Genomic DNA, 21,372 nt, shown 5'->3' with positions numbered 1-21,372 from the left:
TGCTCCAAAGATTAAACCAAGACCAGGTACCTTTTGAACGTGCTTGGAATACTTAACTTCACTGTGCTTTAAAAGCTCACCACGACACAAAGACTATTGAAAAATTTGGAAAGGTTAAAACAGTTAATGATTGTTTATTTAGCTTCAGTCAGTCTGTGTGCAGTCTGTCCTGTTTATTTAGCACCAGTCGGTCTGTGTGCAGTACTATGCAGGACTTATGTAGTATGTCTGTCCTGTTTATTTAGCTTCAGTCAGTCTGACTGTGTGCAGTCTGTCCTGTTTATTTAGCTTCAGTCAGTCTGTGTGCAGTCTGTCCTGTTTATTTAGCTTCAGTCAGTCTGTGTGCAGTCTGTCCTGTTTATTTAGCTTCAGTCAGTCTGTGTGCAGTACTATGCAGGACTTATGCTATTGCCGTTACTTCAGTGTCAGCAGGAATCTGTGTGTCCCAGAGGAAGGTTCGCCAGATTGATGATCCCATCCAGAGACTCCTGGTCCAGCTGCATAAAATCATCTATATTACTCAAGTACAGTAATACTACTAATGCTCTATATGATTTTGCTGAGATCTAAATAAAGTCAAATTTAACACTGTTGTCACAGAAAAACCTTGTGGCTCCAACTTTGATGAATCTCATATATAGCCTACCCACTTGGAGGAGGTTTTTTGTCGGGCAGCAGTGCTTATATTTGATTCTGAATTTGTTGATATGTTCCATTTGCAGCTCCCGCCAGCTCCTCAGCACGGCATCAAACGAAGGCTCATTGAAAAATTAAAAAAGTCCCTGTTCCAGTGTGGGAGCAGTCCCTACGACCTGAAGGTGGAGCTCAGCAAGGTTTGTGTCATTCACTCACAATTCTCGCTGACAAAAATGCACAGGGGAGAAAGGGGTAAGTTGATCAGACAGACAGACAGACAGACAGACAGACAGACAGACAGACATAAAATGAGTCATGTGATCAGTTTTAGGGAGAGTAATTAATTTAATCTGTGATGGGGAGAACACTTGGAGAAGCAATATTACTACGGTATTTCTTTAGCCAGGTCGGAAAATGTGTGTGTCTGTTTTTAATTTTATATATCTAAAGTTATTTTGATATGGTAAAGATGTCATGATTTTTGTCTTTAAGTGTACATAGATACATTTGAGGCTTTATTATAATTTAGGGCTTTGTCAAAATGGTGATTAGGGTAAAATGTGCCACTCACCCTCAGGCAACCTTTCTTTTTTAACTTTATTAACTGAAGATAATGTTTTAATTTCCATGGATGCCCAACATGCCCAACAACAACATATGTTGTTGCAGTAGCACAAAAAATGGTTCATTTTACCCTGTCCTCCCCTATCCAAGGAAGAAAGTGAATGTTGACTGCATTTTCTTTAACCAGTCAAGCTCAATTTCTATGTATCAAAACGTCTGTTTTTAATTTGCCTTCTATGGCCTTCAAAAATACCTGGCAAGCAGTGTGACATTGGTCAAATGACTTACTACTGTATATCAGGGATTAGACAAAGTTTATCGACATTTGCAGGTGGTCATTTAATTTCCTGACAGTTTTCCATGTAGCTCAGCTTGTGCCTCAGATAACCGGTCTCAGCAGAGTTTTGCTTCATGTGTGGTGAGATATTTAGTTTTAACCTTTAAATAAGTCCATTTAGTAGAGAGTAAATTGTAACATAGTTTATTTACAAAACAAAAGTCCACACACGGATCCGGATCACTGCCTGCTCTCACTACTTCCTTAAGATGGCAAATGACCCCGAACAAAGGAGGTCTTACTTCTTTATAACCTTTGGTCTAAGCTCCGCCCAGACACTGTGTCTGCAGTTCACAGCGCCCTCTATCTTCCTGGAGTAGTAATGAACAGGATTATTTATCTACAGTTCCCTCCTTTTTTTCCTTATAAGGAAAAACTTAACTGAGGGATTTATTATAAAGTTGCTTTTTGGTTTTGCAACTTTTGTCTATCAGCATACATCATCAGCATTTTGACATCTCACCCCATCCAGAGATGCGCACAAGCAGGTCCACAACGCAGCCTTTCCCAGATCACATAATCCACAAAGTCCAAACCACTTCTATGAATCAAATGACCCGGGAACCATGCCATGAACCACCCTGCACACAGCTCTGCACTGAGTGCGGTGACTTTTAACAGCTTATTCACATGCAGAGGTAAACCTACTTTTTCCATTTGCTTTCCTTCGAAGTAGGGAAAGGCCTCTGCGAGCTTCTACTGTTATAGAACCACTCACTTAAAAAGCCTGTGCATAACCCAGCCTACCAGCGATACCAAAAGTCTATGATGATGCTTATTATATAATGATAATGTTTATACTATATTATAATAGGCCTTTTATACAATACTTCTAGAATTAATTAGTTACATACTCTAGTACTAGACACAACATACATTCAATTCAATCATTTACAGTACATATTATTACACTTAACAGCTTTCAAGGTTTATAGTTCACTATCAATTATTTGGCATATGTTTCTGAATTCAATTAGGGAGTGCAGGATTCTTGTGGCAGTTTTATTTCTTCTTCGTCCTCGCGTTGGGTCGTCTTCATTGGCTCCACCTACTTGCTATTCACACACACTCCATCCATTCCACTTCATTCATTAAATCAATATCCTTTCTTACTGCTAAACTGTCTGTTTTATTGAAATGTTCCTTTGTCTTGAACTCGATGTCTCCCTCGATGTTCCTGGTTTTCCTGAAACAGAAAATCTAATCTTAGTTCTCCTTTTACATACATCAGTTTATCTCAACAGTCCTGCTATTGTTTAATTTTGATTGCATTTTTCATCCAGATAAACTCAATAATCGTATTGTATGTTCTATGCATGGTTTCCTTCTTATATTTATTTTATTATTTGCTATAATTCTAATTATCTTCTATTCCGAATTAACTGCTCCCTCCTCTGTTGATCTAACCCTAGGGGATAAGAGTGTTAATCATATTCATTATAACCAGCGTTCATGCAGACATTACAAAATGAAATTCAAGGATTTTCCAGTACTTTCCATAACACTATGTTCATTGTCAAGGATTTCACATAACCAAGACTTCATGGCAGCTGTAAGTTTGGCTCAAAAGCCATCAATTTTACAATTTATTTTATTGGGTATTTGATAATTTATTGGTCTAACAACACAAAAGCTTAACTTCTGTGTGATCAGATCAAACCCCCTCTTTCCTCACGTTCCACATTATTTGTTTCTGTTTTGCATACGCTGTTTCTACTTGGCTTAGACAACCTGTATGATGATAGGGTTAGCATTAGGTGAGGGAAAATTGCAAAGTAAACTGGCTTATTAATCAATGGGAGGCCATATTTAATATATTTTGAGAGACAAACCAAGGACCACTCAAAATCTGTCCACAAACCTCATTCGGCCTCAGGCCCGTGCCTTAGAAACCTGTATTGAATTTTCAACTTGCCAATTCATCTCAAAATACTGCACAATCCAGATTGCACATTTACGCTTAAAATCACACAGTATCTCAGCATTAAACTAAAACAATAACACTACTACAATTGCAAATAGCTGAAGATTATTCAACAAGAAACATTATACAAATATAACTCTGAGCATCTCATCTGCTCACAATGCACACTACATTGAAATGATCACTTAAATTGCTATTCTAACAACTTATTTACATGGCAACACACAAACACAGGTTCTTATTTCAGTTCAATTGTCATTAACAGCATAATTTGTATTAAGAATGATTCATCTCACCTCTTAAATTGATTCCTCTTCAATATTACCTGCCATGGATTCGATCCCCTCCACGACTATTTGTCCAATAACTTTGGTTATAACAATCAACTTTTCATAGTTAGTTATGAATTAGTTAGTTTGGTTAGTGTATTAATTCATGCAGTATTTCAGCTGTTCCCATATTTCCACGTCATACTTACCTTACTTTCTGATCCTGTAAACAATTAATCACACAACAAATAACACAAATAACCATTCTCTATCTACAGTATTGAGCTCACTTAGATTCTATAACAAATAAAATTCTCTCCTAGTCAGTCCGAAAATGTCAAGTCCGTCCCTTTCCCTCTCATACACACAGTCACAAGTCTGAACTCCCTAATTCTTCATTATTCTCCGCTTCCTCCCCCCTCTGAAAATCGCTCCTAGATTTTCACTCCATTGTCCATCTCTGCATAACAGACAAGCATACAGATTAATGACAATTTACACTTTTAAAAAGCAAGATTATTTTTCTCCATCTGCAAACCTCCAGACTTCCTTATAACGAAATAAAATTAGACTGAATATTACTTAACCAATACACTTTAGTTTAGTTGGAGTTTACCCAATGTGGAGTTCACATTCAAATTTTGTTCTTCAAACCCTGTTTACAATGACAGACAGACGGCTCTTCTCGGTCTTCAAATTAGCATTTCAATCACTTTTGCTGCAATAAAAGCCTTTAAATACGACTTCCGATTCTTTTATCAACTGTTTCCTGTGAAAGGAAAATACTAGTACCAAATTCTGTTGTTTTGAATGATTACCCTCTTTCCACGCTTTATTATGCTGAAGCACTGACTAAAGGCTCTCCTCTCTCCTTGGTATCTGAAAGATAAGAGTTACTGGTCCCTACTACATCATTCTAAAATGACACCCATTGATATAACAGATTAACATGAACTGGCCTTGCTTTTTCTTCTCCTGTAACCAAAAGCTTGCACTGCAGGTTTTTCTTTGAAACAAAGCCCACTCTCCTCTTTTTAGCCAAATGCTTGGTTAGTGTTGACTCCCTTTTGCATACTCACACCTACTGGGGACCAATCGCTTTCACATCCTGTAGTGAGCGCTCTTGCTCATTCTGTGAAATTAAACTTTAATTCAGATGTTTAATTTCCCCACTAATAGATTTGTTAATCACCACATGTCCGACCTAAAGGAAAATATTAAATTAGGAATAACAGCTTTTCTTCCTTCCTGCAAGTAAAGTAATGTTATGCTTCACCTCAGAGTTTTACATGACATCACCTCTCAGCCTACAGTCCCCTGTAAGAAAATTAGCATTTAGATTATTCCAAGTTCTCCTCCCATTTTCCTGTTAAGTCTCAGAGATTTAAATGACAAGACAACATTGTGTAAATGTCTACATTTGCTTGAAACTTATCAGTTCTTCATACTGTGGGTTTTTTTTTTAATTCCAGCACCTCCATCTCATCTCGGCCTGTTTCTGAAATGTTAAAACCAACATTAATACCCTTCATAATGTACAATTTTCCTGCATACAACAACTGCCTCCTCTCTTCCTCCCATTCTAGAACAACTTGATTCCCTTCCTGCAGCCCATGGTTCCGTCTCTGAAACACACACAAAATATGTTAAACCCTAGCATAGATATCCCATCTTCATTTATTCCTTAATTTTCTGTGCTCTCATTTTCTCCAGTTCAGCTGGACTCCTTCTGAAATAAAAGAACATAGTGCTTTATTTACTTGTGACTTAATCACGGTAGACAATTCATTTTCTCTTCTTCTCAACTTTCAGCAAAGTTAAATATGGATCATCATAAAGCAGTGTAACACAATAACATACTAACAAAGGAATTCTAACCCACAATGACTTCATCTGAAATGAGGTTCATCGTGTTGTTTATATTTATAGCCTTCACCTTGTCTCTAATTCTAATTGGCAACATAAATTGGAAGAAGGGACGGCATTAGCTCGGGAGGTAGAGCAGGTCGGCCAATGACTCAAGGGTTGGCGGTTCGAATCCCGCTCCCTCCCAGCTGTTGTCGTTGTGTCCTTGGGCAAGACACTTAACCCTCATTGCCTCGTATGAATGGGTATGAATGTCTATGAATGTTGGTGGTGGTCGGAGGGGCCGTAGGCGCGAAATGGCTGCCACGCTTCCGTCAGTCTTCCCCAGGGCAGCTGTGGCTACATCACCCGTAGCTTACCACCACTGGTACGAATGGTGTGAATGAATAATGATTCCTGTGAAGCGCTTTGGGTGTCTAGAAAAGCGCTATATAAATCCAATCATTATTATTATTTATTATTATTAAGAATCCGAAATTCAACTCAAAATATGGATATTGATATTACCATAATTAGACAATTCTGTGTTATTTATTCCCAACCAAATTTTCATTTTGCTCTCCACCTGAAATCTTACCATCTCAAAGTCTCACTCAATGTTATTGTTCTCTACCCCCTCACCCCTACTTCAACTCTTCTTATCTCGGTTTAGGAAGAAGGGATGAGATGCATTGTCACTATGTTAAATAACTAAGTCCTTTTACCCAACTGGAGTCATTCTGTACTCTTCTTCTTCAAGGAGCCTGCACATTGTAAGGACACTCCCTTATTCTGTGCTCCTCACTCTTACAACAAAAGCATCCTGTCCTCTTGTCTCTGTTCTTTTGTCTTTGATCAGGCTGCCCTGCTGTCACACCCCACCCCCCCCTGCTGCCATAATTGGAGCGGGGGTGGTTTACCTTCCTGTGAGATCCATCTCTCCTGTCTTTTGTTGCAATTTCTGTTTGCTTTGTATTTACAAATGCCTCAGTTATACTTATTTTCTTCTCTCCTGTCAATAATTCTACACTCTCATGTTTAACTATCTGTAATTGACGCATAGCTTGTACTAAGAATTCCTCTGCTTGTCTTTTGGCGATCTGAGCAGCCCATAAATTGTATACTATTTCATGTTCCCTTCGGGCCTGGTCATCCAATTGTTTAAGAGATAATTGTTCTAACACTGCATTTAATTTCGCTTTCTCAAAAGTGCCCATAGCTGGCCATGAACCCTGTGTCCAATAAGACCACTCAGTTGTCTTATCTACTGCCATGAGCCCATGCAGATTCATCATTTCTTGGATAGGCAGGATTTTCTTATCTTGATTTCTCAACTCCATTTCTGAAAATTACACAAATAGGTTATTACACAGCAAAGTTTCCCCTAATTCTACTTTATTTTACCAAGTTGCTTATTTACTATACAATCATGTGCTTTACTTCTAATCACGTTTGAGTAAAATATTTGTAGTTTTACACATGCAGTACATTCATTCACACACAAAGACTACAAGTCCCTTTGTCTTTGTGAACAACACTCAAAATGGCCGACAGCCATGTGCTCCCCAACTCACACAATAAACAACCGGCGTAAAGCAGCTGCTGGCTTATAAATTAATTCCCTAAGTATTAAGCCCCAGCTGAGGATAGAAACTATTGATGTGATAGTCAATAATTTTCTTTCATACAAGCCGATTTAACAAACAACCGCGGTATACAACACAGCCTCATATGTAACAGGTTTCTACTGCCATTGTTCATCCCAGCAACTGAATAGCATTCACACTTAGAAGCATCGTCTTATTAAATTTGTGCAACCACAACTGGTACTGCGTCTCTTTTCATTTCAGTAATATGCAACATCTCCTGAGTGCCACTATCTCAGAGCGGCCAGCTTTTAAGCTTACCGTTTCTCACATAAAACTCCCTTCAACATTCCTTACCATACACTTTTTATTTGCTAGCTAATTCAGTCACTGGATGACTAACGTACGTTTTATTCCTTATTTATTTATATAGCGCTAATTATATTCCAACCGGGGGAAATCCGGCGACTTCAAAGCATTTACTCCGCTTCCTCTAAGGATTTACTGTGGTCTCATGGGTCGCCAATGCGACTTCCGATTCCTTGTTAGCACATTAGCCACTGCTAACTATTGTACTTACATATATAGTCTCCCAGAACAGACAAGTTGGCTTTCTCAATGTTCTCAGGTCTTTATCTCTAGAGCATAAACTTTACAGGCCTCTAAGGTCTCATTCACACACATTGTGAACGATTCTGCTTCTGATAAAACCCCATCTAACGGTCAAATGCTTCCACCATATGTGTATAGCTGCATTCGCCAGAAGTAGATGAAACAGTCTGTTTTAAGAGACTACTGAACAAAGGATCGTCCCCCCTCCCGCACAGCCTCTAAGGATTTTATTTATTTACCTAGGTTCTTAATTCTCTCTCAATGGTAGGCCTACACAATCAGCAGCAGAATATCTGTTACATCAATAATATGATTAGTTACCGAACTCAGTTACCTTATAATGTTTAAATGATTTCCACCTAGTGGATCCTTGAGGCTCCAACTTGCCTCTTAATCAAATTTCCCAATAGCAACATAGCGATCTTTCTTCCACGCTATTCTTTATGCTCTTTTAATCATTCGGTAACTAATCATCTATTGGGCACAATTAACACACAACACACTTAGACTTTTGTATTTCCAAATAATCAAATTACAACTCACCTTGGCTTCCCATTTGCTTCTCGCCGGCCTGCTCTGCCTGTGTTGTTGTTGATTTGCGCGCTCCACAGGAATTCAGGTTCGACGTGAAACAATGGCCCCAAACCTGCCCAACTATATCACTATACTTCCCCCCTCGACACGGGTTTCGGCAACCAAACTGTGGTGAGATATTTAGTTTTAACCTTTAAATAAGTCCATTTACTAGAGAGTAAATTGTAACATAGTTTATTTACAAAACAAAAGTCCACACACGGATCCGGATCACTGCCTGCTCTCACTACTTCCTTAAGATGGCAAATGACCCCGAACAAAGGAGGTCTTACTTCTTTATAACCTTTGGTCTAAGCTCCGCCCAGACACTGTGTCTGCAGTTCACAGCGCCCTCTATCTTCCTGGAGTAGTAATGAACAGGATTATTTATCTATACATGCTTGAGAAAATCAACAAAATGAGAACCCCTCCATCTCCCCTGCAGCTGCTGCAGGCAGTTCCAGAGCTGATGGAGTTAGACTCCCCTCCATCTCCCCTGCAGCTGCTGCATGCAGCTCCAGAGCTGATGGAGTTAGACTCCCCTCCAGCTGCTGCAGGCAGCTCCAGAGCTGATGGAGTTACAGCCAGCTCAGACTAACCCCTCCATCTCCCCTGCAGCTGCTGCAGACAGCTCCAGAGCTGATGGAGTTAGACTCCCCTCCATCTCCCCTGCAGCTGCTGCAGGCAGCTCCAGAGCTGATGGAGTTAGACTCAGCCAGCTCAGACTAACCCCTCCATCTCCCATGCAGCTCCTGCAGGCGGCTCCCGAGCTGATGGAGTTAGACTCAGCCAGCTCAGACTGCTGGCCGCTGGTCCAGTCCTTCACAGCTGACTCGGCTGCTGATAGCCCAGGTAAATTACAGTCACCATTACCTTATCCACCACGTAACACACACCAACAGACAGAGTTGGACTACTGGAGGCTCTTCTGCAGTATTTCACACAGCAAGAACGTCTTCACTCTCTAGAAGACGTGTTTCTATATGAGCAATGTGAGGTCTCCAGACCATAGTTCAAGCTGAAGGCCACTCATGCATAATCCGATCATCCCCTGACGACAGTCAAGTCCTAGCATAACGTGGTCAGTCAAAGTCCTAGTATGACGTCTGCTATGACGTCAAATATGACGTCAGTTAATCCTCATATATATAGCAAGGGTTCTACGTCACCTCTCTCTCTCTGGCCGATCATAGCAGCAGCAGCTTCACGGCAGTCCATCTCCCTCGAAGCCGTCCGAAGCGTTGTTTTGCACCAGATCCGCAGACCGAATCAGCACCCACAAGCCTTCTCTACCCATGGATATTCCCATTCCTGGCATGTCGAGTTCCGAGCCAGAGCAGCCCACGGACCGCGACGGCAGCTTAGACATCGGTCCCCTGTCCCGGACCGGCCACGGAGCGTACTTGCCTTCCGAGGTGTCTGACGAAGACGTTGGCGAAGCGACCGGACCACAGGCTGCCAGCATAGCCCCGACGAGAAGGCCCAGCGCGCGTTCCCGTGGTACGGGGCGCGCCACTGCGACGGCCCGTGTAACAGAAGACGAAGCGCCGCGCCGTGGACGCCCAAAAACGCGTGCGAGCGTGCCGGAGGGAGAGGCCGCTCGGCGCGGACGTGCGAGAGGCCGCGGGCGAAGACCAGTAGAGGCAGCTGCCCCGAGAGCCGGGAGCCGCCGGGGAAATGCAGGCCGCGGGGCCGCCGCGAGACGCCACGTACTTCCTGGTCGGGAACCGGCTTGGAGAAGCGCTGAAGCTGGAGTTGCCGTAGCATCTCGGGCACTCCGGGCAGACCGAAAGGTCCATGGGGCGAACGGTTCATTCTGGCGGCAACAGCTGAAATGTAGTGCAATTTGCTTTCCCTTCCAAATCCAGCGACGTAAAATAATCCATTCACGAAAAGAATAAGCACTCCCAGGAATACATGGACGATAAAGGTTTAACGTTACATGCAGTTAAGCAGAAAGTCGCACTCGGCAGTAAAACCCGCATCCATGTAACGTTAATCCATCGGGTGTCCTGTTCTTTCTGTCACGAAGACTATAATCCACCAGATCACATGACGTTTTGTCATCAAGTCTTTAATCCACCGTCACACTTCAGGACATCCTCTTAATCCAAAACAGAGTGTGAAAAGTAGTTGTCTTTCTCCTTGTTGTTGTGTTTGTGAAACGGAGGTTTACGGTAACCAGAGACCTTTTATTGTAAAGATGCGACAGCACACAGCCAATCCGCCATTTTGGAGACTAAGCTTCTGCCCCAGCAAGGAGCCGTATTCCAGGCCAAAATGGCCGCAGCGCTGTTTTCAAAAAGGCACTATATACTCTTGCCTTCTCATTCTCAATTATCTTTGCTGTTACACGCAGCTGAGTTTGTTTATTTTCTACCTCTGGGTCCCCAGTGACCCCATGTGACTGATGGTGACTGATAAATTAAATTAGGAAGCTTCTGTGATGATGACAATGATAATTTCTTAACTTTAGCCGATCTGAGGGGGTTCATTTGAACAACAATCTTAAAAAACAACTGGGGGCTGGGACCTGGGCCGGTGTAAACTCTACCACGACGGCAAGAACCACGCGGGCAGAACCTACCCCGCCTTCCTGGAGCCCGACGACACCTTCATAATACCAGACTCAGCTGTAAGTCGCCAAAAGTCGAGAGTGCCTGCCGCAAAGAGCTGTAAGTCGCCAAAAGGTCGAGAGTGCCTGCCGCAAAGAGCTGTAAGTCGCCAAAAGTCGAGAGTGCCTGCCGCAAAGAGCTGTAAGTCGCCAAAAGTCGAGAGTGCCTGCCGCAAGGAGATGTAAGTCGCCAAAAGGTCGAGAGTGCCTGCCGCAAAGAGCTGTAAGTCGCCAAAAGTCGAGAGTGCCTGCCGCAAAGAGCTGTAAGCCGCCAAAAGGTCGAAGGCCGGAAGGGGGACACTGCGAAATACGAATCCTTTACATAAACGGACTCGATCCGGATCCCCTCCCTCTGATGGACCCGTGCAGGCGCTCTGTGCGGGCGGCTCTAGGAAGGGACCGCCTGAGCGGAATCCACGGACTGCCCCTGCCCGCCTCTCTCAAGAGCTACCTGCTCTACCAAGGACGGGGTTGACGACCACAGCACACCGAGCATACCCCGGAGGACCAGTCACCCGTGGACGCGAAAGGACCCATGAGGAAAGTATCAGTACTTCAGCATTTAAACGGGCAATCTACCAGTCCAGTAAAATCAATTAAAAAAAAAAAAAAAAAAAAAACTTTATTAGTCCCGCAAAGGGCAATTTAAGGCATGAATACTGCAAACAAGCTGTACTCTGTACACATCCAAAAACAATACAAAAAAACAAAAAAAAAAAAAAAGACAATAAATACAATAAATGACACTGATAAAGCAAGATCCCTGATTACAGTGTATCCAACACCACAAAGGAATATAGGTGTCAGATCAATACAAATTAATTTCAGTCAATACAATCCAAGTGCATATTAGACTTGTTCAAGGGTTCAAATCAAAAGGTCAAGGTACAGACCTAGTCTAGATAAACTGACCACTTCTCGTACTGTGGCTGTTCACCAGTCGAATGGCCTCTGGAACCAAACCAAACTTCCTTCTGCTTGTTTCGCAGGCAGGCTGTCTAAAGCGCTTTCCTGATGGCATTAAGTCAAAACAGACATGAAGGACATGCGTGGAGTCATTGATTACCTCGTGCGCTTTCTTGAGCACTCGTGCACTACTAAACTGTACTAGGGATCTTTGTGTTTTGCCTATAATGCCTATAATCAGACGTATTCTCATCTCTTTAATACTCCGTCTGCCCGCAACGGCCCGCCCCACCAAACAGAAATACTGTCTTACATTGCTCTGAAAACACCACATGTACCGTAGGTGTCCCTCGTGCTTTGACTAAATAAAGCGAAGCTGACTGACAAGTTATTTGGCCTGTGATCTGACTATTCTACCCAGCGGGCATCTCAGCCTGCCTATTTCCGACGCCTAAGCGGAAATCGCTTCCTGGCAAATGGCCAGCGGGAGTCCCAATAATAAAAATAATAATAATAATAATTACAACAATAATAATAATAACCACGCAAGGGGCCATTCTAACACCCCTGGCCCACGGAGCTTGTCTGAGCATCAGCTAGAATGAGTGTTACTGCATAACTTTCGGACCGAAGCCAGACGGCCCAGGGAATGCTGACGTCTTTCCGTGTTAAGCTACCCGGTCTTAATACACCACTTCAGGGGCGGACTGGGATCATAATTCAGGCCGGGCATTAGATACCAAGCAGGCCAGGCCGATACGGGCCGACGCGCGTGCCGGCGTCCGAAGGGCGGCGGCGAAAAATTTGGGCCGTTTGAAGCTCAATTTGGGCCGTTTGAACCCCAATTTGGGCCGTTTGAAGCCCAATTTGGGTCGTTTAAAGCCAGATTTGGGCCGTTCGAAGCCCGATTTGGGCCGTTTGAAGACCAATTTGGGCCGTTTGAAGCCCAAGTCCAATTTTACAATGGGATGCACCCACTTTAAACCTGAATAAAGTAATAAAACCACTAGTAAACCAGTAGGCGGCGCCTGGCCTGCTGTTCAGTGAGTGGCCTGGCCTGGCCTGCAAATTTTTATTTTATTTTTTATTTTTTTGCAGGCCAGGCCAGGGCAGGCCACCGGGCATTTGCCCGACGTGCCCGATTATGCAGTCCGCCCCTGCACCACTTCCTGTTCTTAACGAATTTCAAAGTAAAATGCCTCTGGCATTTCTTCAGAAGCAGAATCAGAATGACTTTAATGATCCCCGAGGGGAAATCGGGACAGGTTACAGTAGCTCGCTCACAGTACACACATAGCTTAAAATAAAATAAACAGTAGTAAATGCAACGCAAATGCAATATTAAGCAATAAGCAGAAAAAAACAAACAAAAAACAAACACAACATAGCATAGAATAACTAGTAAATGCGCTAGAAGCAAAAATAAGTGGAATGTCTAAGTAGCAAAATACAAAATACGTCAGGTAAGTATACATTCCGTGTCAATTATCATTATTGCACCCTGGACTATATTAAGTCGGCTTGCCCTATACGCCACACGTGGCTCAGCCAGGCACAGTTAACCTATCGGCTGGCTCAGTCTCAGGGAGACTGGTGCTCTTTAAGAGAGGCATTAAATAGACCAATGGCCACAGGCAGGAATGATTTCCTGTGCCTCTCCGTACTGCATCTAGGTGGAATCAGTCTCTCACTGAACGTACTCCTGTGTTCGACTAGCACGCCGTGGGGCGCATGACTCCATTAGCCAGTGGCGCTGCTCTTGAGGCAAGAGGAGGGCATCTGCTTAGGCTAGGAGATCCCCCCCCCCGTGGGGGATCAGGAGTCACGACTCGTTGGTGGCGGACTGGGGAGGTGGGTGGGGCAAAACAACGCTCCGGAGGAGGGCTCAAGGGAGATGGACTGCTGTGAAGCTGCTGCTGTTATGATCGGCCAGAGAGAGAGAGGTGACGTAGAACCCTTGCTATATATATGAGAATTAACTGACGTCATATCTGACATCATTACGGACGTCATACTAAGACTTTGACTGACCACGTCATACTAGAACTTGATTGACGTCAGGGGTGATCGGATTAGATTATGCACGAATGGCCTTCTGCTTGAACTATGGTCTAGAGACCTCACTTCAATCATGAGAGGCCAGTCGGTAAGATTTAACAAACTTTATTTAGCAATCGGCATGCATGGCAAATACTTTGGCGCATGACTCCATTAGCCAGTGGCGCTGCTCTTGAGGCAAGAGGAGGGCATCTGCTTAGGCTAGGAGATCCCCCAAAAGGAAGATCTGATTACCGGAGGTTAATTGAGATCTGCGGGCACCGGTAGTTGGTTGTACTTTTCTGGCCTTCGACCTTTTTAACGACTTATGGCTACTTGCGGCTGGCGCTTCCCAACTTGGTCGGGTCTTCGATCTTGACCCCCCCTACTTGCGTTGCGGCTGGCGCTTCCCAGCTCGGTTGGGCCTTGCGCGCCGCACGACTTGGCCTTCTGACTGACCCTGACTCTCTCTCTCGACTCTCTCTCTCCCCAAGGCAGCCAAGTAGGCCAAGCCGGGAAGCGCCAAGCTAAACTTTAATGTACCAAGATCGAAGGCCCGACCGAGTTGGGAGCGCCAGCCGCAAATAGCTGTAAGTCGCTAAAAAGGTCGAAGGCAGGAAAAGCACGTACCAAGGCCCGACCGAGTTGGGAGCGCCAGCCGCAAATAGCTGTAAGTCGCTAAAAAGGTCGAAGGCCGGAAAAGTACAATCGCGAAGCGCCAAGGCGGCCAGGTAGGCCAAGCTGGGAAGCGCTGTCGCGAGGTGCCCGACCGAGTTGGGAGCGCCAGCCGCAAATAGCTGTAAGTCGCTAAAAAGGTCGAAGGCAGGAAAAGCATGTACCAAGAACGAAGGCCCGACCGAGTTGGGAGCGCCAGCCGCAAATAGCTGTAAGTCGCTAAAAAGGTCGAAGGCCGGAAAAGTACAATCGCGAAGCGCCAAGGCGGCCAGGTAGGCCAAGCTGGGAAGCGCTATCGCGAGGTGCCCGACCGAGTTGGGAGCGCCAGCCGCAAATAGCTGTAAGTCGCTAAAAAGGTCGAAGGGAAAAGTACAATCAACTACCGGCGCCTGCAGATCTCAATTAACCTCCGGTAATCAGATCTTCCTTTTGGGGGATCTCCTAGCCCATGCAGGTGCCCTCCTCTTGCCTCAAGAGCAGCGCCACTGGCCAATGGAGTCAAGCGCCAAAGTAATTGCCATGCACGCCGATTGCTAAATAAAGTTTGTCTAATCCTACCAACTGGCCTCTCATGATTGAAGTGAGGTCTCCAGACCATAGTTCAAGCTGAAGGCCACTCATGCATAATCCGATCATCCCCTGACGACAGTCAAGTCCTAGCATAACGTGGTCAGTCAAAGTCCTAGTATGACGTCTGCTATGACGTCTGCTATGACGTCAGTTAATCCTCATATATATAGCAAGGGTTCTACGTCACCTCTCTCTCTCTGGCCGATCATAGCAGCAGCAGCTTCACGGCAGTCCATCTCCCTCGAAGCCGTCCGAAGCGTTGTTTTGCCCCACCCACCTCCCCAGTCCGCCACCAACGAGTCTTGACTCCTGATCCCCCACGGGGGGGGGATCTCCTAGCCCATGCAGGTGCCCTCCTCTTGCCTCAAGAGCAGCGCCACTGGCCAATGGAGTCAAGCGCCAAAGTAATTGCCATGCACGCCGATTGCTAAATAAAGTTTGTCTAATCCTACCAACTGGCCTCTCATGATTGAACCACAAATGTTGGCTGTCCTACATTTTCATAGTCACACGATACACTTAGTTTCATTCTTAAAATCAGTTTAAAAATTATACTTCTAACCCATACAACTGAACTCATATTGCGGCATTCATGTTAAAAAAGTGTTAATATTTTACCCAACTGAAATACTATTTTAAATTTTAATTTACTTTTGTGCTTTGCTTTCTTTCTCTTTTCCTGCTATGGCTTATTTGATGCATTTTATGTTTCTGGTTTGTTCTGAGTAAATAAAAGAAGTTAGCATGAGCAGCAGTAGCCTGGATACTTGAACTTTGATGCAAAAAATTTGCACTTTCTGCCACTGTCTCTCATACAGACATGACAGGTGATGGGAATCTCAAGGACGGCATCACATATGAACAGATGCAGGTCAGTTTCTCTGATTAAGGGCATTAGATTTAGATTTAGATTTGATTAAGGGGATTAGCTCACCAAAGACTTAAGTTACCTGCTCTCTTTTAACATGTCCATGATCTATTGCCGTTTTAAAGCTACACAGTGTGTGTATTTGTACTTTGTTTTGCCAGTGGGAGATCTAATATCTCATTTTGGGGGGAAATTGTTGAATGTCTGCTGCCATTGATGCTCTGTATATTTGATCCTTGTCAGGGCATCATAGAGGAGCTGCTGGAGGAGAACAGCTACTACAAAGCAACAAACACCAGGTGACATGGGAGTTTCAACATTTCACCAGTCTGACTAGCACAGACATGACTCTTTTTATGTTCACGGTTGTGCTAACAGTTGAAAGTTTTATCCATCTTGGTAATAAAAATATTAATACAGTCAGTATTAACAAAAAAGCTCAGTTGATTCTATCTTCAAACATTTTTATTTTGTAAATATTGGTCTAAGAATCACAACATTTGCAGCAAACCAGAATGTGCTTTATTTTAATAGCAGCAATAATTTTGTCAGACTAAATTTGGATATTCATTTTTGAATGGATCTCATGAATTCTTGACATTTAAATGCTCGGATCAGTGTCAATTCACATTCAGTTTATTCAATTCACAAATTGTAAATTAAAATGGTAATTCTCATGATAATGTTTACTCAAATTTTGAGTCCTCATTCTCAATCAGTTCTAGAATTGTTGGTTTCTGAGCTACTTCAAGCCGGACGCTCAGCTGTCCCCTAAGGCAGAGGTTACGCTATACGATATTTCCCCCGATTTTTCACAGGATTTCCAGTCTAGTGTATCATAGCCATAAGGCTATTGTTGATACTATTATGTTATAAATGATTGGACATAATGTTGTGTAAACCAAGGTGTAGATACAACATTTGCTCTTGCACCCAAATAACAGATACAGTACATGAGATTCTGTGTAGTAAAATAATGAAAGATTTTAGATGCAATCAGTTTTGAGGCAAGTTACTTGACTTTTCACGTTTTGCTTTGTGTTGGTTTTAGGAGTGAGGAGGAAGCCTTGAAGCTGAGCAGCAGCAGCTCTGGGGTTAAGAAATGACCGTCGTCCTCATCAGTCATACAGAGACAGCTGGAATAACACCTCACTTTATTCCAGTGTATTCACATTTTGCATTAGCCTGAGGTATTGTGAGTACGCAATGATACTGTCTGAATTATCAATGAAAATTCATTCAAATATACATAAGGGCAGGAGTGTATTTGGTACATAAATATACTTGACATCATGGAGGTTTTACATATTTTCACGGTATCATTGTGCACCTAAAATACCTCTCCATCCATAGGTTAATAAACAGGTTATTACAGTGGGGATAAGGCCTTTGTAAAGTGTTACCACAGCTGGTATTTCTGTCTCCACACTCCTCCATTGTTCTCAGGCTTTAATTATTTATACAATGTGACATGTGACACTGTGGATCTCCAAACATGATTTCATATTTGTACACTATTAAATGTGCATGCACCTAGGTTGAGGCCCATTCATATTCACCTCAGTCAGTCAAAATGTAAAAACTGGAAAGTGGAAACCTGCAAGCCACGAGAAAGTGCTCGTATCAAAACTTTAAAGAAATTATTAAGAGGGCTAATAAGTAAAAAGAAGTTTGAATTATTTTGAAGTGAATAAGTTAACCTCAACCATGCACACAAGCACGCGCGCGCGCGCGCGCACGTACGCATGCACGCGCGCGCATGCATGCATGCACACACACACACACACACACAAACTACTATACAGCAGGGACGATACAATGCAAAGCTATGGCGGGCATTGCTCTGTGTGAAGTTGAGTGTTTTCTTTTTTCCGTTTTTTTTCAAATTTAATCCAGTCAAGGTTTGTGCATTACTAAACATGAGCTCTACTCAAAGTGGATGCAAAGCCAGCACTTTAAATCCTCAGGACCCATTTAGCAGTTTGAATGTTGCTGCTCCTCCGTGCAGGTTTTCACATCGTAGCATGTATTTCAAAGGGTGCAAGCTGAGCTGCAGCACACTTTCCTCATGTGTTGCACTTCAAAAGCTGATTAGAAACCTGATCCTCACTATTGATTTTCAAATGTAGAACAAAATTTTACTTAAATTAATACTGTACTTGCACCAGATTATTTAATGTATATGGCATATTCTGCATCTGTCATTCAAATATGTTGAAGATCAAATATAGACCCTATGGATGTAATTCATTGTAAATTTACATTCACATATTGCTCTTATCCGAAGGTAGCTCAGGTGAAGCTTTCTGATGCACTTTCATCCAAAATGGATTTGTCAGTATAATCTGTAATAAGTAATAGCACCCTGTGGTAAAATGATATTAAATAAACTAATCTGTCAGTATAATCTGTAGTAAGCAATAGCACCCTGTGGTAAAATGATATTAAATAAACTAATCTGTCAGTATAATCTGTATTAAACAATTGCACCCTGTGGTAAAATGATATTAAATAAACTAATCTGTAATAAACTAATCTGTCAGTATAATCTGTAGTAAGCAATTGCACCCTGTGGTAAAATGATATTAAATAAATTAATCTGTCAGTATAATCTGTAGTAAGCAATAGCACCCTGTGGTAAAATGATATTAAATAAATTAATCTGTCAGTATAATCTGTAGTAAGCAATAGCACCCTGTGGTAAAATGATATTAAATAAATTAATCTGTCAGTATAATCTGTAGTAAGCAATAGCACCCTGTGGTAAAATGATATTAAATAAACTAATCTGTCAGTATAATCTGTAGTAAGCAATAGCACCCTGTGGTAAATTGATATTAAATAAACTAATCTGTCAGTATAATCTGTAGTAAGCAATAGCACCCTGTGGTAAAATTATATTAAATAAACTAATCTGTCAGTATAATCTGTAGTAAGCAATTGCACCCTGTGGTAAATTGATATTAAATAAACTAATCTGTCAGTATAATCTGTAGTAAGCAATATCACCCTGTGGTAAAATTATATTAAATAAATTAATCTGTCAGTATAATCTGTAGTAAGCAATAGCACCCTGTGGTAAAATGATATTAAATAAACTAATCTGTCAGTATAATATGTAGTAAGCAATAGCACCCTGTGGTAAAATGATATTAAATAAATTAATGTCAGTATAATCTGTAGTAAGCAATAGCACCCTGTGGTAAAATGATATTAAATAAACTAATCTGTCAGTATAATATGTAGTAAGCAATAGCACCCTGTGGTAAAATGATATTAAATAAACTAATGAAGAGCATGCCTTTTGCTCCAGTTGTGCTCATTTGTCACGTTAAAACTATTTTGCTGTATTGCAAAAAGCCCATCATGACAAGGGGAATGACAAGAACCTACAAGAACCTTGTCATTCCCAATGACAAGCAGGCATGGGGAATCTGTGTTGGTTCAGTGATAAACAGATGTAGTGGTGGAGGTTCAACCCTAAGAGTCGATTCCTCAACTCCAAGGAATTTTATGGGACTCAGGGAGTCAAAACTAGACAGTCAACTCTTGGTATCTGCTGATTCCTCTTTTTAGACCAATGGTGTAATTGTCTTTATACATAAAATAGCCAATTACTTGACTTGACTAAAGCTGCTTTATCATGATTTCTCCTTTTACTTGAAAAGGGGGTGGGTGTTGTGTGTCTAGTGTTCACTGGTCTGCTGAAGAAACTGTGGCAACCTGCACCACATTGTGCAGGTTGCCATGTGGTTTTTAGTTACTTGTGAAATATGCAAGAAAATGTCAGATTACAACATAAACAGCAGTATGAAATGTAGATTCATACTGTATAAAATATAATGTATAAAATCGGATTTGGTACTGTATTGACTGGACTACATTTAAGATTGAATCCAGTCAAGGTTTGTGCATTACTAAACACATGAGCTCTACTCAAAGTGGATGCAAGTTTTTACATTTACTGTGATGCAGTGTAATTCCTCATAATGTCTATAGGGGGCAGGATGAACCACACTTTGAGAGAAGCTTCAGTCTGAAACTTGATCCTTTTGTGTCTACTGAAAAACACAAAAGCCAGCAGCATCAGTGGAAACATGGGACAATAAAGTGAAATCCAGTACACAAGACTTTAATAGACCAAGAACTATATGAAATCTGATCTATTTAGTAGTATCACCAACAAATGCACAGTGAAAAATCATCATAGAGAAATACAAAGCCATACTATGGTATGTGGAATGTGGACTTGACATGAAACAGACAGTAATCGCACTTGCTGCACCAAGCTAGTCATGCATGACTTCCAGTGATGGAAAATGTAAACACAGTAGAGTCGTATAGGCACATTCTTACAGTCTCTGTCATGGAATGTACAAACAGATCCAACTTAAAAGCGAACATTACAAAGTTTCACCATTTGCTGTATGTCTAATTCCCAATGTCTATAAGAGTCCAATCAATATTTAGTTGCAGGCCAGTGAAAAACGTGTCTAAAAAATGTCAACTTTTCCAGAACAGCCTTGTTTGTTTTTAGATTGACAACCATGACTTTTTGAGTTAATTCAGTGGGGTTCAAAAGGGTTTCATAAGATCAAGAGCTGTAGAGCTTTCTCAACACATAGAGGACTATGTAACCCTTCAGTTGACATTAAAACATGACAATCACACAATTATCAGATTTGTTTTTTTCTGTAATTAGATTTGTAAGCATGAACAACTCTCTCCCCAGAAGCCAGAGAATTAAACCCGAAACATGTGATGTCATCAGGTAGAATCTGCTCTATAGACACTGAGTGAGTTTGTGAACACACAGAATGTTTGGGTTTTATACCCTAAAAGACTTGTTCCATAGTAGTGTTATCAGCTCTGAATCAGAACATGTGCCCAACATACAGTACAAAAAATAGAAAGGGTGGATCTCTGTGTCAACTGCAGCAGATTTTTTTTTTAAACTTGATGTCACGTGTTTGAACTTCTGTCCTGTTGTTCCTTTGACTTTGGCAGAACTGGCGCTCCCCTTTACTGTAAGTAAGCCTCTACAAGAACCTAAAGGTCCTATTGGAAGCATTTTGCTGATAACAGCTGATAACAGCGAATATGGTTTCGGACAAGGGAAGGTAATGCAAACTATGCTGCTAGAATAGTGGAATAGGAAAAACGTGTTTTACTTGCAAAGTAGAACCAGTTGTTTTATCAAACAAAGCAATCCAGCAGATTCCTGATGAAATCTGAACCAGACGCACAAAATATAAAACTCAGTGATGGTCTCATTTGTTTATGATAATTATATTAAAGTAAATGTGGTCATGATTTATTGAGGTTAAAATGTTGCACATATGGGAGGCTGGTGGCT

At 42.1% G+C, this 21,372-nt stretch overlaps 1 protein-coding gene across 1 annotated transcript in view; it reads left to right on the top strand.

Moving 5' to 3' along the window:
* Positions 1–17,122, top strand: part of nek10 (NIMA-related kinase 10) — a gene marked incomplete at both ends in the record, with an annotated part of 42,911 nt that extends 25,789 nt beyond the window's left edge. The window contains 7 exons of the mRNA XM_083632460.1: positions 1–26; positions 424–524; positions 723–833; positions 9,096–9,198; positions 15,967–16,019; positions 16,260–16,315; positions 17,068–17,122. The exon at positions 1–26 is cut by the window's left edge and continues 12 nt beyond it. Of these exons, the coding sequence (XP_083488586.1) occupies positions 1–26; positions 424–524; positions 723–833; positions 9,096–9,198; positions 15,967–16,019; positions 16,260–16,315; positions 17,068–17,122 (505 nt within the window). The remainder of the gene's footprint in view (positions 27–423; positions 525–722; positions 834–9,095; positions 9,199–15,966; positions 16,020–16,259; positions 16,316–17,067) is intronic.
* Between the last annotated feature and the right edge of the window lie 4,250 nt (positions 17,123–21,372).

The sequence above is a fragment of the Poromitra crassiceps genome, assembly GCF_964638095.1.
Source record: "Poromitra crassiceps genome assembly, chromosome: 1".
NCBI classification, from domain to species: Eukaryota; Metazoa; Chordata; class Actinopteri; order Beryciformes; family Melamphaidae; genus Poromitra; species Poromitra crassiceps.
The sequence above is the reverse complement of the archived record's forward strand: the minus strand, read 5'-3'. Positions and strand labels throughout refer to the sequence as shown.